The 17750-nt window shown below is 48.5% G+C and overlaps 1 protein-coding gene across 2 annotated transcripts in view; it reads right to left on the reverse strand.

The window, feature by feature from the left end:
• The window catches only part of SORL1 (sortilin related receptor 1), a 172679-nt gene that overhangs the window by 104609 nt on the left and 50320 nt on the right, over positions 1-17750 (reverse strand). For both annotated transcript variants that reach the window (XM_053900357.1, XM_019468850.2), the window contains exons 7-11: positions 15331-15432; positions 13685-13854; positions 8261-8453; positions 5272-5389; positions 4985-5058 (exon numbers count right to left, since the gene is read on the reverse strand). In XM_053900357.1, the coding sequence (XP_053756332.1) occupies positions 4985-5058; positions 5272-5389; positions 8261-8453; positions 13685-13854; positions 15331-15432 (657 nt within the window). The remainder of the gene's footprint in view (positions 1-4984; positions 5059-5271; positions 5390-8260; positions 8454-13684; positions 13855-15330; positions 15433-17750) is intronic.

Below are 17750 nucleotides of genomic sequence, written 5' to 3' on the forward strand. Positions count from 1 at the left end.
TGGAGAACTGCTCCTTGTGAGGGGAAACTCCCCCAACATTGGGTGTCACCAGTATTCTGAGGGGCGCCTGGGTGGCTCAGTCAGTTAAGCATCCGACTCGTGATTTTGGCTGGGTGATCTCACAGTTCATGGTTTCAAGCTCTGAGTCGGGCTCTGTGCGGACAGTGTGGAGCCTGCTTGGGATTCTCTCTTTCTCCTTCTCTCTCTGCCCTTCCCCTGCTTGTGATCTCTCTCTCTCTCTCTCTCTCTCTCTCTCTCCCTCAAAATAAATAAATAAACTTTTAAAAAATGGTACTTCAAATCTCTTTTTAAAAAGTATTCTGGGGCACCTGGGTGGCTCAATCAGTTAAGCATCCGACTCTTGAATTCCGTTCGACAATTAAGTAATGGCTCCAGGGCTATCCCAGCCCACGGCCTGTGCTGTCCCTGCTCCGTCTTGCCACTTCATCTTCCCCCATAAACCCACCCACTCATGCAGATTCTGTGGGACAAGGAGAGGCGGCAGGTGCTCAGGAGACTGGCCCTCGACCCGGTCCAGCCACCGTGCGGGAGCCTCAGTCTCATCATCGATGCTGACACATAAGGACCCTGGTCGGCTCTGACAGGCTGTCATTTTATAATTCTAAACCAACTACCCAATTTCAGATGGGGAAAACCTCAGCTCCAAAGGGCACAGAAGATTTATCCAGGCTCACAAAGAAAAGGTCCCAGGACCTCCCAGACTCGTCTAACTTTCTCGACAGTCAGGAGTAACATCTATCAGCCAACAATACATGGTGTCCACTATAATCATCAAAAAAAAAAAAAAATAAAAGGCAAGTGGGACACCTGGGTGGCTCAGTTGGTTAAGCGTCTGACTTTGGCTCGGGTCATGATCTCATGGTTCCTGGAGTTCAAGCCCAGCGTCGGGCTCTCTGCTGTCAGCGAAGAGCCTGCCTCAGATCCTCTGCCTCCCTCCCTCTGGCCCTCCCCAGCTCACGCGTGACGATCTCTCTCTCTCTCTCAAAAATAACAAAAACATTTTAAAAAATTTTTTTAATTAAAACAAACTAAAGTAAAATAGGTGTAAGATGTGAACACTGCACAGCATGATTTTTAAATAGCCAATGAGCATATGAGAAGAAGCTCAGCATCATTAGTCACCAAGGAAAGGCCAATTAAGACCATGATGAGGGGGATGCCTGGGTGGCTCAGTCAGACTGAGCCTGACTCTTGATTTTGGCTCAGGTTATGATCTCATGGTTCATGGGTTCAAGCCCGCATCGGACTCTGTGCTGACAGCATGGAGACTGTTTGGGATTCTGTCTCTCCCCCTCTCTCTGCCCCTCACCTGCTATGCTCTCTCTCTCTCTCAAAATAAATTTTAGAAAATAAATTAAATTTAAAAAAATTTTAAAACACACAATGAGGGGTGCTGGGTGGTTCAACTGGTTAAGTGGCCAACTCTTGATTTCAGCTCAGGCCATACATAGTCTGACAGTTCATAAGTTTGAGCCCCAAAGAGGACTCTGCATTGAAAGCAAGGAGCCTGCTTGGAATTCCCTCCCTCTCTCTCTGCCCCTACCCTGCTCACGCTCTCTCTCTCTCTCCCTCTCTCAAAACTAAATAAACATTTTTTAAAAACCGTGATGAGACATCATTGCATACTCATTAAACTGTCTAGGGGCGCCTGGGTGGCTCAGTCGGTTAGGCGGCCGACTTTGGCTCAGGTCATGTTCTCACGGTCCGTGAGTTCGAACCCCGCGTCGGGCTCTGTGCTGACAGCTCAGAGCCTGGAGCCTGTTTCAGATTCTGTGTCTCCCTCTCTCTGACCCTCCCCCGTTCATGCTCTGTCTCTCTCTGTCTCATAAATAAGAATAAAAAAAAGTTAAAAAATAAAATAAAAATTAAAAAAAAAAAACTGTCTAAAATTAAAAAGACTGACCATACCAAGTGTTGGCGTGGACCTGAAGCATTCAGAACTCTCACACACTGTTGGTCGAAATGTAAAATGGTACATCCACTTGGGAAAACAATTTGGTAATTCCTTAAAAAGTTAAACATAAGACCCACTAAGCTGTCTAGTCATTCCATTCTGAGGTATCAGCCCGGAAGAAATAGAAATATGTAGCTAAAAAAAAAAAAAAAAAAAACAACACGTAATCAAATGTTATAACCGCTATAATTTACAATCGGCAAAAACTGTAATGCCCATCAACAGACGAATGAATAAACAAACTGTAGAATACCCCTACAGTGGGACGCCAATCAACAACAAAATGGGAAAGAGCCCCTGATACATGAAACCTCATGAATACACCTCAAAATCACCACGACGAGGGACAGAAGCCAGGCAAACGGGTGGCATATTATGAATCCATTTATATAAAACTTTAGAAAACGCTAACTAATAATCTGGCAGGGACGAGGTCAAGAGAAGGATGGACTGCGAAGGGGGAAGAAAGATACTTTGGGGAGGGACAGAAACGCTTGTTGTCTTAACTGTGGGGTCGGCGACGGTTTAGGGATGGTGACCAATTCTGATCAAACCGTACCCTTTCCTATGCAGAGTTTACTGTCCTCAACAGATAAAGGTAAGGAAAGACGGCACAGAAAAGAACTCGGGATCGGGGAATTTACGCTACTCATGAGTACCGGGAGGGGAACAAGAAGTACAGTCACCAATTTTCTGGGCAGCCTCTGCCCACCGCATTTCTATCTCACACTTCCCCTGTCACCACCCATGCCCTTCAAACCCCCAGACTGTCCCATGCGAACACCGCCTGAGCGCACTCAGATGCCCACTCGCACAGACGCAGTCTCAACCCTCCTCTCCCCTCCTTCCAAAAATAAGATCCCTTGTGCAATGCCTGCTCTTGGCGGGCATGAAGCATGCCTGGCAGGAGGCACAAGAGTGGCCCAAGCATTGGCCACATGACACTGCTTCACTGGAGAAGGAACAAGCCACTGCTTTCTACCCTGAAGGAGAGCGCTCGCAGATGTTCAAATCCCAGAGGACACCGGCATCAGAAGGTCCAAAACAAACCACAAGCCTATCTGCTGAGGAGAGAACACCCCGTTTCAAAAGGAAGGTCTGGCTCCCCAGAAGAGGAAAGCCAGCTGTTTAATCCTTCCCAAGGGGGTGGCGCAAGGATGCCCCCCACACTCCAAACTGTTCATGCTTTTTGACTCCTGGGCCTGAACGACATCTCTCACCCGAACACGGAGTTATGTTCTCCACCATCCTGGATGGTTCTTTTTTTTTTTTTTTTTTTTTTTTTTTTTTTTGTTAACATTTATTTTTGAGACAGAGAGAGACAGAGCGTGAACAGGGGAGGGGCAGAGAGAGAGGGAGACACAGAACCTGAAACAGGCTCCAGGCTCTGAGCTGTCAGCACAGAGCCTGACGCGGGGCTCGAACTCACAGACCGTGAGATCATAACCTGAGCCGAAGTCGGCCGCTTAACCAACTGAGCCACCCAGGCGCCCCTGGATGGTTCTTTATTTACGCGCACACACGACGTCTCGGTCCCAGATCCCTCAGCCTGAAGGACGGTAAGCCCTACCTCGTAGGAGAGAGGTGCTAGGTCTCTGTAAACTGTACAGAAGCCAAACAAACGTCGGGTATTATTAATGCTTCACATAGTACATATTTAAATATAAATGTGTACAGGGCGCCTGCGTGGCTCAGACATTAAGCATCTGACTTAGGCTCAGGTCATGATCTCACGGTTTGTGAGTTCAAGTCCCACATCGAGTGAGCTCAAGCCCCTCATTGGATAAACACGAGCCCCACTTTGGGTGAGCCCTGCCTTTCTCTCTCTCTCTCTCTCTCTCATTCCCTCTGCCCCTCCTGGGATTCTCTCTCTCTCTCTCTCTGCCTCAGTCTCCCCCTGGATCACTTGCACCCTCTCTCTCTCGCTCAAAGAAAAAACAATAACAATAAATAAAGAAGTAAATATGAACGTGTACATATCACATTCCCCAATAAGAAGCACCGTGAGGATGCTGGCTCTTCTGAGAACGCTACATCCCTCCTGACATCATGCGGGACGTACTCAGTTAAATTCTTGCCCAGTAGTCTGTTGCGATCTCCTGGTGGCTCCCCACACAGGCAGGAGAGTGCCCCTGAAAGCAACCCCTTGGCATGGGAGGCTGCTGAAAGCGTTGTTTCTCATTTTTTTTTTTTTAAACAAGTTTGGCAATTCTCTAATGTCCAGGGCTGGATGAACATTTTGGGACTATAAAGCGAATTCTACTTTCAGAACTAGTATGATCAGTGCCTAAGGACCCAAAGTAGCTCTACGAACTTAAGGTAAAAACAGTCTTCTGTGGCACCTGGGTGGCTCAGTCGATTGAGCGACTCACTTCGGCTCAGGTCACGCTCTCCCAGTTCACGGGTTCGAGCCCCGCGTCGGGCTCGGTGCTGAGAGCTCAGAGCTTGGAACCTGCTTCGGATTCTGTGTCTCCCTCTCTCTCTCTGCCCCTCCCTCGCTTGCACTCTCTCTCTCTCAAAAATAAACATTTTTAAAAAGTTTTAACGAAAAAAAGATACAAAAATAAATAAAACAGCCAGCTTCACACCAGATACCCACACCGTCCTTTGCCGACAGGGTCTGCAAACGTTATGCTGAGTACCCGCCCCATGCCAGGCCCTGCAAACCGGGCATTGCTTTGTCCTCTTGGGATATTTAGTTACATTTACAAGGCAGGGGGAAGAAAAGGTCTGTTTTTGATTCAAAGGGATAACTTTCGGCAAAATCGCCAGCCCACATTACAAGGTGTGGACGCAAGTCAGTGCAGCGGGCGCTCATGTGTGGCTCTGGGTTCCCCTCTTTATTTTACAGTCATACTTGGTGCCATTGACCTCCACCTGAGGCCACAAGTGTTCCTGAAATGCTGAGGCCCAATCGTGTTCTCAGACAAACAAGAACACGGGCTGAGGCTGGGGGCAGGGTTGGGGTCGGGGGGGGGGGGGGGGGGGGGGGGCAGGGGTGAAGCTGACCTCTCGCCATCGGGCTCCGGCACTGCTGGAGATGTACACGTTCGTCTTGCTTGCCAAGTTCTTTCCCACTGACCCTGAAATGCAAGAGGAATAATGACTTTCAATTTCAAGAATATGTCAGATACCCGCCTTGCCCAGCTAGGAATCCAAAGTGGTATTTAGCGACTGAGAACGTCTCCAAACCACAAACGGCACCTGCCGCAGCAGGTGTCCGTGGTCACCGCGTATTCGGCTGCGTGTAACCAAAGAGCTCAGCGCCTATGTGAGAAGCAGCAAAGCAGACCTACCGGTGGCAATGATGAGCCCGGGAGCGGACTCCTTGGACAGGATGGGCATCCTCCGGAGCTGAAGGTTGAGCAGCTGGCTGAGCCGCTGGGCCAGGTGGAGGGAACAGCCCTGGGCGAGCTACGGGACACAAGTTCCAGACCCCATCAGCACGTGACAGGATGCCTCCCGCTCCCCCAAAACACGGGGGCCCGTGTGAGGACACCGCGGCCACACACAGCGAAAAGGGAATCTGGCCCAGAGGAAACCAGAACGCACGCCCCAGCTGTCCCCGCACCGTCCCCCCTCCCACCCCAGGTGGATGCGATTATCCGAACCACACAAATGCCTCCCGCTGAAGAAAAGAGAAAAATAAAATTAAAACATTCCTTCGGAGACTCTCGGAGAACGGCAATTAGAAATCAGTGTCAACTCAAATAGATCGAAAGCTGTCACTCCCTCTAGATTACCCAGAGATAACTCTCACGTGATTTGGGACCGAAGAGAAATGAAAACGATTTCAGGGCACTCGTTGTTTAAGTCGGGAGAGATCAATTGCAAATAGGATTTACGCAACGCCGTCAGAGGAAACACCAAGAATCAGAAGTCATAAAGCTCCCAGATGTACAACACATGAGATCTAAAAATCCACATGAAAACAATTGTGATGCAGTCTGCATTCGTCCCAAGAACCGGCCCTGCGATGAACGTCCACTGCAAAACGAGTTACTCAAACTCGCCTCCACCACTTCACATCCGGATTTTAACAGTTCTGCAAACAAAGCCGTTTGCTGTGTGGTCGGGCCCGGTTCCCTTGGCCAGAATGTGATGGTCGAATGTCATCCGGCCACGTCTGGTGTTCTAGACACGGTAACTCTTGGGTGCGCTCACGTTAATAGGTAAAAGTTGACATGGTCTGCAAGATACGCTGGTTTTTATAAAAAAAAAAGGATCTAACAAACGTCCACCTTGCTGGCATCGCAGTTTCGCAAATGAAAACTGGAACAAGTTAGGCTGGGTCTCAAAGAAAGATGTGCCGACCAACCTGTTCTTTCACCACCTAAACTCACAAGCAGAAACGAAAAGCTCGACCAACTGTTGTACAACTCATAACTAAACAGACGAGTCAGGGGAATAAGCTGAGTTTCTTTTTTTTTTTTTTTTAATTTTTTTTAACGTTTATTTTTGGGACAGAGAGAGACAGAGCATGAACGGGGGAGGGGCAGAGAGAGAGGAAGACACAGAATCAGAAGCAGGCTCCAGGCTCTGAGCCGTCAGCCCAGAGCCTGACGCGGGGCTCGAACTCACGGACCGCGAGATCGTGACCTGAGCCGAAGTCGGACGCTCAACCGACTGAGCCACCCAGGCGCCCCTAAGCTGAGTTTCAACAACACCACTAATTCTATAAAACTAGGGCTCAGACCCCCAGCAGACACTCAAAAGCAGCCCACCCCCATCCACACAGACTCACGAAACACTCCCCAAATCTAGAAGGCACTCCTGAATAAAGAAGCACCTGGATGTTTGCCTCTTATCTACTTATAGCCTGCCTCTTCCCCAAGTTAGACTCCATGCGGTAAGCTGAAACCTGTTGCCAAATAGGGAAGAGTAATCGAGAAGCCTGGGGAAAGCAAGAGCCTCCAAAACAAATTTCCCAATGGCCACAGATACAGCATACAGTAGAGTCGACACAATCGTGGGCAAACAAAATTCAAAAACCCAAAAGACCAGGTGACTGTCTAACTCTTACGGTTTTTCCAAGAACCGCTGCCGCTCGAGTTTTTCTGAGTTCCTTCTGCCCACCTACTTTATATACCCCAGATCCCTTGTGCAAGGCGAAAGTGGAGGTGTGGGGTGTCACGTAAGGCCAAGGAACTCAAAGCCAAGAACGCACTGTTCTTCCAAGGGACAAGAAAGGAGCCACCTAGGGGAGGGGGAACCCTTTAGTGAGACCAACTAATACTTTGCATATTCTCAGCTTTTCAGATGGAGCCACTGATTGGGAAAATTGTAGAATCCTAAATTCTATTCAAGAAAGCATTTTTGGGGGCGCCTGGGTGGCTCAGTCGGTTAAGCGTCCGGCTTCGGCTCAGGTCATGATCTCACGGTTCGTGGGTTCGAGCCCCGCATCGGGCTTTGTGCTGACAGCTCAGAGCCCGGAGCCTGTTTCAGATTCTGTGTCTCCCTCTCTCTATGCCCCTCCCCACTCGCACTCTGTCTCCCTCTGTCTCAAAAATAAACAAACATTAAAAAAAAAAAAAAATTAAAAAAAAAAAAAAGAAAGCATTTTTTTTTTTCAAGTTCCACATAAATGTGGGACTTTAAATGTCAGAGTTTCCAAAACTTTTCTGGTTCACAACATAATTAGTATCCCCATGAATTTTTTATAGCAGCCTCAGGCCAGAAGAAATACCAACGCTTGTTTTTTAAGTAGTTAAGGCCAAGCAACTTAAATAAGTATACATGTTCTAATAACTCAAAAAATATATATATATACATACGTATATATACATGTACACACACACACATATATATACACACACATATATACATATACACAGAAAGAGAAAGAGACAGAAAACAAAATTTCTATTTCATTCTTAACCACATTTGCTTTATTAAGGGATATGTGCACCTGATGGGTACTACGTAACCTCTCAAAGTTTAGAATCATACCAATGTCATTTCCTGCTCCACCCTGATTTTCCCACTTGCTTTTTATCTTATCACCTGCTAGAAAATCCAGCTTCACCAAGGAACGATGCCTCCCAAAGAAATACAGCATGAAGTAATGTTGAAACTAGGAACTAACTCAAGACAGCATTTCACAGGGTGACGAACAAATATCACATTGTCATGCGTTTCCCTTAAAAACTTAAAAACATCCCAGGTGCCCCTGGGAGTTCACCACGGCAGCCCCGGGTGCCTGGGTGCTGAGTCTGGGAACTGTAAGGGCAGATCGCCGCATAAAAATTTGTAGTAAAAGCCCAAACAAGATGAAAGCATCGATACCTCACAATTGATTTTTTCTCCATATCCTGTGAAGGCTGGAGCCTGAAGAAATTCCCAGGTGCCACCTTTGTCAAAGGTGATGACTGATCTCATGTTCTCCTCATTCATAGAACCGTTAATCAGAGTAGCAATGTAGACTCCTTGTAACCCTTCCACTCGGTGGAAGTCAGCAAATGGCTCGTTTGCAAAATACCTGCAGTAAGAGAAAATAAACAGCTGCGAACCAGAATTGACATTTCCTTGGTATGTTTTTATTGTAAATAACATAAAACTTAACTGTTTTAAAGGACAGAACTCAATGGCATGAAGTACACTTGGCAACGTTATGTTGTACCAGCATCACTATCTGGTTCCAGAACCTTTCCAGCGTCTCAGAAAGAAACCCCATACCCATTGGCAAGCATTCCCCGTCTCCTTCCCATCCCAGGTCCTGGCAAGCCCTCGCCACTAGTTTTCCTCTCTCCAGGTTTGCCTATTCTGGATGTTTCATTATCATCGGAATCGTGCAACATGTGGCCTTTTTTATGGTTACTTTCCCATGTTTTCAACATTCGCCCATATTGTAGCACGTAACAGCACCCCGTCCCTTGTCACAGTTGAATAATCTGTTGGTTTTTTGGGTTTTTTTTAACGTGATTGTTTTTTAACCTTGAAGGCCAGGATGCTGATCCCCTCGGTAGGGAGTTCAGAATGCTGAATACAACACAGAAAGCTGATGGAAGGGTCCCACCCAGTTCTTCACTAACAAATTCACCGCAAATCCTCCGGTGAGCCTCGGCCAACGGGAAACAATAAGCTGGTTTTGCCAGACGCTAATAGAAGAGCTGGGGCTTTACCCCAACTGCAGGAATACGGTGTTACAGCTTACACAGCCTTACACTTTCGACTAATTATCCAACACGCTGATCGGACAGAAGCCCACAGGGTTTCTGTCAGAAAGCAGAGCAGAATCCCTACCCAAGGAGGCCATATGCCGAGCGAGGATGGTTCTAGAAACTTGAGGTTCTACTTGGTAACAGTGATGCAGAGAATAAGCCCTCCCAGGCCTGAACTGCCATGCTAGGACATTGATTTCACTGGAAAGTAGTTCTACACTGAAATGGTACCACAGGATTCAAATGCGACAGATCGCGGAGAAGTGCTAACCAGACTTCACACGTGGCTTTCAAAACTGGAAGTGTGTCCTTTATTTAGAAGGGTTCTGAGCCACTGGGCTTTGTTTAAACACAAAACAAAACAAAACAAAACAAAACGCAGAAGTGCTTTCTTCCATGATCTGCTGTATAAATCTTGAGCTGGTTAGGTGCTTGGCCTCCTCAGACAGAAAGAAGCACGCTCCAGGCTCTGAGGCAGACGAGGAAATTTTTGAAATTTTTTTTTTAATGTTTATTCATCTTTGAGACACAGAGAGAGACAGAGTGTGAGCGGGGGAGGGGCAGAGAAAGAGAGAGAGAGAGGAGAGAGAGAGAATCCGAAGCAGACTCTGAGCGGTCAGCACAGAGCCCCATCCAGGACTCGAACTCAATGGTCATGAGATCATGACCTGAGCCCAAGTCGGACGCTTAACCGACTGAGGCACCAGGCGCCCCTGAAAAAGAACATTTTTAAAAAGCACTGACAAAGCTACCTCAGGGTGAGAGACAGAGCACAATCCTAAGTAAGATACGGGTGTTGAGACCACATATTCTGACATGTGGTTTCCTTAGGTCTCCTGGAGTTATGTTTTGGTTGCTGCTTTGGAAATCGGTTCAAGATCTATCATCTACCTGCTCTCTGTTTGCCTCAGCAATACGGTGTTGGATTCCATCATCATGAAGCTGCTCCACTGGCTTCCTTCACGCATTCGGGAGGTCTGGGTTTCTCTCATCAAAAGAGCCCTGCTTGTTCCCTCTGGTCATTCCCCTGGAATTTTTGGCTCTTGGATCCAAGCAGAAACCTGTCCTCTGTGCCTCACACGCTCCCCAGACTGTCCTGTCGGCTCCCCTTTGGCCCTGCGACAACTCACCTCTCCCCGAGCGCCCTCTGTTCATCCATTTTCCTACATTTCTTCTCGTTAGCCCTCACGACAGCAGCTGCCCCTGCTCCCCGGCCACGCACCAGGGCCACTCGACCACCCTCCCGGCAGAACCCAAGGCCGCCTCGCCCTCATCTGAGGTTCTCCTCAGTTGCCCCCCACCAGGCCTGACATCGCCTCTCCACACCTGGTCCTCCACCCAGACATCACTTTCCATGACATTTCTGCTCTGCCCATCCCCCCAGTGCCAGGGTCACCCCGTTAGGAACTCCTTCTCCAGCTCTCAAAGCAAGTTAGGATCGGTTCTTTGGCACTCTTCCTATTGCGTCCAAAGAACAACTCATTTCAAATACCACAGAAGTGCTGTGTTTTGTTTTGCTTTGTGCCGTGCTGTTTTTCTTAATCAGCCTGCCCACCTAATCCGCTCACTCACCCTTATCCCATTTCATCTTGCTGAGATGGAGAAGCGGGTGACAAAACCGGACTCAACGGAGCTTATATCCGAAGATCTCCAGTCGTGAGATAAAATCTGAGGAGAGCGACCAGAAGGCTGAGCCTGTGTTGGTCTGTGAGTGTATACATAAATCTGTTTCCAATTTCCAAACTGGATCGTATGCTCAGGCAGGGCGGTAGTGACCTTTGTGACCAAATAAAGGACCGTGCGTGTGTATGACAGGGACATACGGTCACATAACTGAGCTTACTGCCTCCTGGGGAGCCGCTCTCCTCGGCTTCTGGCTTCAGCTCTGCCCTGAGATCTCTGTCCTGATTACCTGACGAATGTGGAGGATAAGGAAACCTTCCGCAAGCTGGGATTTACCTGCTCCACAGCCAGAGGCTCTCAAAGGTGAGGGGGGCAAAAAAAAACCCAGAATCTATAAAAGGCCTGAGGAATAATGGCTTATAGTTTTAATTATAATAAAAGGAAGGAGGGGCGCCTGGGTGGCTCAGTCGGTTGAGCGTCCCGCTTCGGCTCAGGTCACGATCTCATGGTCCGTGAGTTCGAGCCCCGCGTCGGGCTCTGTGCTGACAGCTCAGAGCCTGGAGCCTGCTTTGGATTCTGTCTCCCTCTCTCTCTGCCCCTCCCCCCACTCACTCTCTGTCTCTCAAAACTAAACGTTAATATATATATCAGATATATATGTATCTGATATGTATGTAACGGGTAATACGTAAGCTAATGTTATGTGAATTCCACCTCGATAAATTATTTTAAAAAGAAAACAAAAAGGACACAGGAACCAGGCCAAAGAGCCTGCCACTGACCAAACCAGAAAAATCTGAGGCTGAATCATGGTAGGAACGGTTTAGAACACATTAACACACACTGAATAATAAATGACTCGTGAGTTTATACTGGGGGGGGCGGAAAGTAAGGCATAAAATAGGACACACCTCCAAAAGAGCCGAAACAGGGAGTGGAAAAGCACTAGCAGAGACCATGTAGAAAGTTCTCCCCGTGGGCATCCAACAGGCATATCCAACCTGGTGAGTCCAGATCCGAAGTCTTGCTTTTTTCCCCCAACACCTGCCCTTCACCCAGCCCTCCCTGACTCCCTGACTCCCTGACTCCGCACCGGGCATCATTCTGCCAATGGCCCAGCCCAGGCAGCAGTGGGCCCCTGACTCTCCAGAGCCGAGCAGCAAATCTACCAGCAAAGGATCAGAATTTGCCCATTTCCCTCATCTCCGCCACTACTGCCCTGGGCCCAGCCCACAGCCATCCCCACTTGGCCTGGATTTCTCTAACACTGCTTCCCAGAATCTTCCCATTCTGCTTCCCAGAATCTTTCCAGAGTCTGCGTTGCACACAGCATCCAGATGGCTTCTTTCAAAGATAAGTCACAGGAGTGTTCACCTGAAATTATTGATAACACTGTCCATTTATGTTTCGTGTGTTCTCCTTTATATAATGCGGTTCACAGTGTTTAAAATGGTTTTAAACAATGTAAGGGGTTAAATCAGACCATGTCCATCTTCCGGTCAAAACCCTCCACATGCCGCTTAGAAAGAAGAAAAAGCAAGTTCTCTGCATGCTCTCGAAGTCCTTCTACAATCTGAGCCCTGCTCTCTTAGATCCCATATCTTGGGTTCTCTCCCTCCTCCTCCAGCTGTTGGATCCACTCTGGCCTTCTCACCGCTCCTAAAATAAACCAACAGCGCCCAACCTCACAGCCTCTGTGCATGCTGTTCCCTCTCCCTGCCCTTCCCTCCCTCACATAACTCAGGCACCTGCTGAGTTATGTGCCCTTCCCCAGGTACCTGCCTCTTCCCTCCCTCACATAACTCAGGCACCTGCTGAAATGTCACTGTCCTAGAACAGCCTTCCATGACCGGCCTATACGAAACAACACGCTCATAATCCCGTCCTCTGAACTTGCTTCCCTTTGCTTCCCAGCACTCCCCATCACCCCGCAAATCACATATCCGTCTATGTTCTGTCTTCCCCCAGTGAGAACAAAAGCTCCATGGAACGGGGGCCCTGTTTTGACTTTTTGTCACTGGTCACGTGATCTCACTGCGGTGCCTGGAACAAGCTCTGGCCCAGAGCAGCCGTGTCCTTGTTGAGAGAAGTGGTGACCGCATCAATCACCAGCCTGATGAGAGACCATGGACGGCAATCCCAAGCCCTCTGACCTGGTGGTCGTGGCCTCAGAGCCAGACCTCGCTGCCCTCCAGCCAGCTTCACCAGACGGGTCCCTTCCCATAGACACCCACAGAGTAATGTTTGCAATTACAGTAAGAAAAAAAAAAAAAAATGTCAATTAACCTGAGTCACTTGGAGGCCAGGCCCCATGGCTACCCACACCAGCCTACCCATGACAGCTTGACATTTTCCAAGTGCTTCTTCCCACTGACTCAGAGACCGCAAAGCCAGACAACTGAAGGACAGGAACCCAGGGAGGGCTTGACACATGCTCAGCCTTGGCATCACATCCAAATCCCCCCGAGGGCTTTTTAACATCTTCATACCCCAGGGGCGCCTGGGTGGCTCAGTCAGTTAAGTGTCTGACTCTGGCTCAGGTCGTGATCTCGCTGTTCCCGAGTTCGAGCCCCGCATCGGATTCTGTGCTGACAGCTCAATCTCGCTGTTCGAGTTCGAGCCCCGCATCGGATTCTGTGCTGACAGCTCAGAGCCTATTTCAGATGCTGTGTCTCCCTCTCTCTCTCTGTCCCTCCCCCACTTGTGCTCTGTCTCTCCAAAATAAATAAACATTACCCAAAAATTGTTTTAATCTTCCTACCCCAGCCACACCCCAAAGTGGTTAAATAGCACCACAAGCCAGGCATCGGGCTTTCCAGAAACTCACCAGGTGAGTCCAAATGCTCAGGTAACGTTGAAAAACACCCAACGTGATGGTGGGGGCTGCAGCGATGTAAGAAAGCAGGGGAGGGACTCATCATCTTACCTCACCAGCGTGTCACTGCCCGCCCCTCCTGGGCTGTAATACAGCACGTTCTCCAAGGACAGGGAGAATTTCAGCCCTTCTGCCTCCGAGATGTACAAGTTGGTGCGGCTGTTACTATGACTGACGCACACAAATACCTGGTCCTCGGAGGCATCTGCGATGTAATATTCCTTTGGAATCAAGAACCAAAAAACGCACAAGTCAAAAAACACACCCGCGTAGTGGGCTTTCCTTATGGACGCTAAAGTAATGACTTCCAAATGTCCCAAGGACAGGTGTAGGCCCGGAGCCCATGGACAGCTTCCAAAGCTTGGTGAAGGCTTAGCCAGCTTTCTCTGTCGAGGGGCTGAGGATGCCCTGTAGCTGGAGTAAGCCCCTTACTGGCAAATGGGGCACGAAAGAGTGGGCCGCGGGACTCCGTAAATGACCTTAGAACCTCTTTGTAGTTAATAATGTCTCCTCCCTCTTTTTCCCAGGAGATCTATCATTAGTACAAAGCACGATACACATTAATGTGCATTTCCTTTCCTTGCATTGTCTCTAAGGTACCAAAGGAAGGCGGAACCCATAAAAAGCAAAGAATTGATAAGAATGTTCTCCACCTCAGCTACCAGCCTGCCACCACGCCCGCTGCTAAAGGCAAGGCCTTCAAATGCCACCTCCCGGAGCGCCTGGGCGTCTCAGTCGGTTGTGTCCGACTGGTTTCGGCTCAGGTCATGATCTCAAGGGATTGAGCCTGGTGTTGGGCTGTGCATGGAGCCTGCTTGAGATTCTTTCTCTCTGCCCCTCCCCCACTCAGGCACATGCACTCTCTCTCTTTCTCGAAATAAATAAACATTTAAAAAAAAATGCCACCTTTGGAGCCTGGGTGGCTCAGTCGGTTGGGCACCCAACTTTGGTTCAGGTCTTGATCTCATGGTCCATGAGTTCAAACCCCACGTCAAGCTCTATGTTGACAGCTCAGACCCTGGAGCCTGCTTCAGATTCTGTCTCCCTCTCTTTCTGCCCCTCCCCCGCTCATGTTCTGTCTCTCTCTCTCTCTCTCTCTCTCAAAAATGAATAAACATAAAAAAAAAAAATTTTTTTTTAAATGCCACCTCCTGCCTGTGGTCACCTCTCTGATGACCCCAGCCGATGCAGATCGTCCCTATTGATCTCTACATGCTAACACACACATGCGGGAGTCAAGCGTTTGACCACATATGATTTCCTCCTCGGCTCGATTCTCCGCACGTCCAACCTGTGTGTTTCTAAAAGGGTGGGACCCAAATCTTATCCTGTTTTGGAACCCGGCCATCTGTGAGCAACACAGCAGGTGCCTCATCAATAACTGTGGTCACTAGCTCCCCAATCCTTCAGTACTGGCACACTGAGCCCACGGACTCCGGTCCCAAACCTCCCCGCCAATCCCTCTCCACATAAAGCAAATGAAGGCTCCCGTTGAGTTGTGCTTCAAACAGGGAAGAGGGAGAAAACAGACCAAGATGGCCAAAGCATAATGGTTCTTTCTAGAGACCCATCTAGCAAGTGAATGCAGGGGGATTCCATCCAACGCCTACCCAGAAGGACATTCCTCCAACACCCTTCCCCCGAACCCTACATGGGGACGATACACTTCTTTCCACCCCCAAGCGGACCCCACTCACATTAATAGGATGTCTTGTGACAAACTGGGCCGCTCGCATGGGCTTCCGGCCAAAGGAGACCCAGAGCTGGACAGAAGACGGCTGCGGACTGCCCAGGAGATGCTGCCAAGGAAAAGGAGGGGGGAAATGTCAATTGTGCCACGTTTCGGGCCTCTCAAAATAAGCGAAGAAGCAAAACGGAGAAGTCAGACCCCTCTATTTCTACCAAAAGCACAAAACAGTGTGACTGCAAATGCACATTTTTGCAACGTTTGTGTTCAGGCCGCGGCTCAGGCTACATGACCTTCATCCCAGACAACTGGTCTCCGACAGGTACTAGATACTCCCTAACACCAGATAAGGAGGAAGGGAAGATGGTCCCGTGGCTGAAGCTAGGTTTGGGAGTGGGGGTGGAGGCTTAACCCCGACAGCTCCCCAGTGCAGCACAGGGTGAGGTCAGCCACACACCACGCATATAAAACCTATTCCCTGGGGCGCCTAGGTGGCTCAGTTGGTTAAGCATCCAACCTCAGCTCAGGTCATGATCTCATAGTTCATGGGTTCGAGCCCCGCGTCGGGCCCTGTGCTGACAGCTGAGAGCCTGGAGCCTGCTTCCGATTCTGTGTCTCCCTGGCTCTCTGCCCCTCCCCCGCTCGCACTCTGTCTCTCTCTTAAAAATAAATACACATTGGGGCACCCGGGTGGCTCAGTCGGTTAAGTGTCCGACTTCAGCTTAGGTCATGATCTCACGGTTCGTGGGTTCGAGCCCCGCGTCGGGCTCTGTGCTGACAGCTCAGAGCCTGGAACCTGCTTCAGATTCTGTGTCTCCCTCTTTCTCTGCCCCTCCCCTACTCACGCTCTGTCTCTCCCTCTCTCTCTCTCTCTTAAACATTAAAAAAAAAATTTTTTTTAACTTATTCCCTGTTCTTTCCCTATTTTCAGGTTACAGGTTCTAAAGGTCAGAGGATTCATTTAGATTACCCTATTTATACCCCTATAAATATATATGAATACACAGATGTCAGTGAAACACACCCTTTTATACTCTATATGTTATTACTTCCCATTGTGGTTGTACCTTAAAAAGGAGCCACTTTTCAGGCTACCTGGGCGGCTCAGTCGGTTAAGCGTCTGACTCTTAATCTCGGCTCAGGTCACAATCTCACGGTTCATGAGTTCAAGCCCCACATGGGGCTCTGCACTGATGGCGTAGAACCTGCTTAAGATTCTGTCTCTCCTTCTCTCTGCCTCTCACCTGCTTGTGCTCTCTCACTCTCTCTCTCAAAAGAAATGAACAAACTTTAAAAAAAAAAAAAAAGAAAAAAGAAAGGAGTCACTTTTTCTCGGTGACACCTGGCTTTAACTTGCACAGAGTTGAGGAAACCTTCACTGCTCCTACTTTTCAATCTTTTAACACTTCTCACTGATGAACGTTTTTGCCGGGATGTGTTTTCTTGGGTAGAGCACCGGGCATTTCCACAGGACATTGGCCACAACGCACTGTGTTTTAGAGACACCAAAGTGCAGCTGTGGAATCTTGAAAATGTGCATGAAATCACTATCAGGAATTCACTCAGGTCAGTTTCTCCAGGTCTCAGCTTATTCATCTATGAAAATGAGAAGCTGCTCAGCATCAGGACTTCTCTGTCGACGGGATTCAATGGTCCAGGAACCTTGTAAACACATATGCGAATAGTTTGTGTAGATGCTTTTTACCAGGTTCTCCAATGATTCAATGATTCAAAAAAGGAGAACCACTATAGAGGCTCAAGGTGGTTTTTTTTTTTCCCAGCTCTCAAAGCACGGGACTGAGCCCTGACAGCAAATGTCGCACGTCTATCCGGACAGAAATGGAGACGCGCCCTCCGTGTGGACGTAATCACGCAGATGACGATTGAGCTCAGCGGAACGGTGGGATTCCCCAGCCAGAAGGGGTTAATTTGGCTTCGTTTACCTTTGGCTATGTTGCTACTGTTTATTACAGACTTCAAACTCCTACAGAGTAAGAAACATACCAATTGCTCTTAACTGTAACAACTGAATCCCCTGTGCCAATATACGCCCAATAAACACCGCTGGAAAAGCAAGCCGCTGGACACGAAGTTATTCTTGATTCATCGGAGCCATATATATACTCATATGTTCAAACCACACCGGACAAATGGTTGAAAATAGTTTGTTTTACAGAAGCCAGGTACGGAGGCGCAAAACACCGCCTTTCCAAAATGGCACACTGGAAACCATGTTAATGGCTTGTACTCCGTATGGGGCCACAGGAAACGACAGGATCGTTAAAAACGCAGAACGTATTACCTGAACGAGGAAACAGTGCCCAGCAAAACCATTAGGCATAAATTCCAAAAGCCCTCTTTGAGTCAATAAAATTTTATAGCTATTTATAAAGGTCAGAGGATTCATTTAAGTTACCCTATATAAATCCC

Source organism: Panthera pardus, unplaced genomic scaffold (assembly GCF_024362965.1).
Source record: "Panthera pardus isolate Hobbes unplaced genomic scaffold, ASM2436296v1 HiC_scaffold_12, whole genome shotgun sequence".
In the NCBI taxonomy this organism is placed as follows: domain Eukaryota; kingdom Metazoa; phylum Chordata; class Mammalia; order Carnivora; family Felidae; genus Panthera; species Panthera pardus.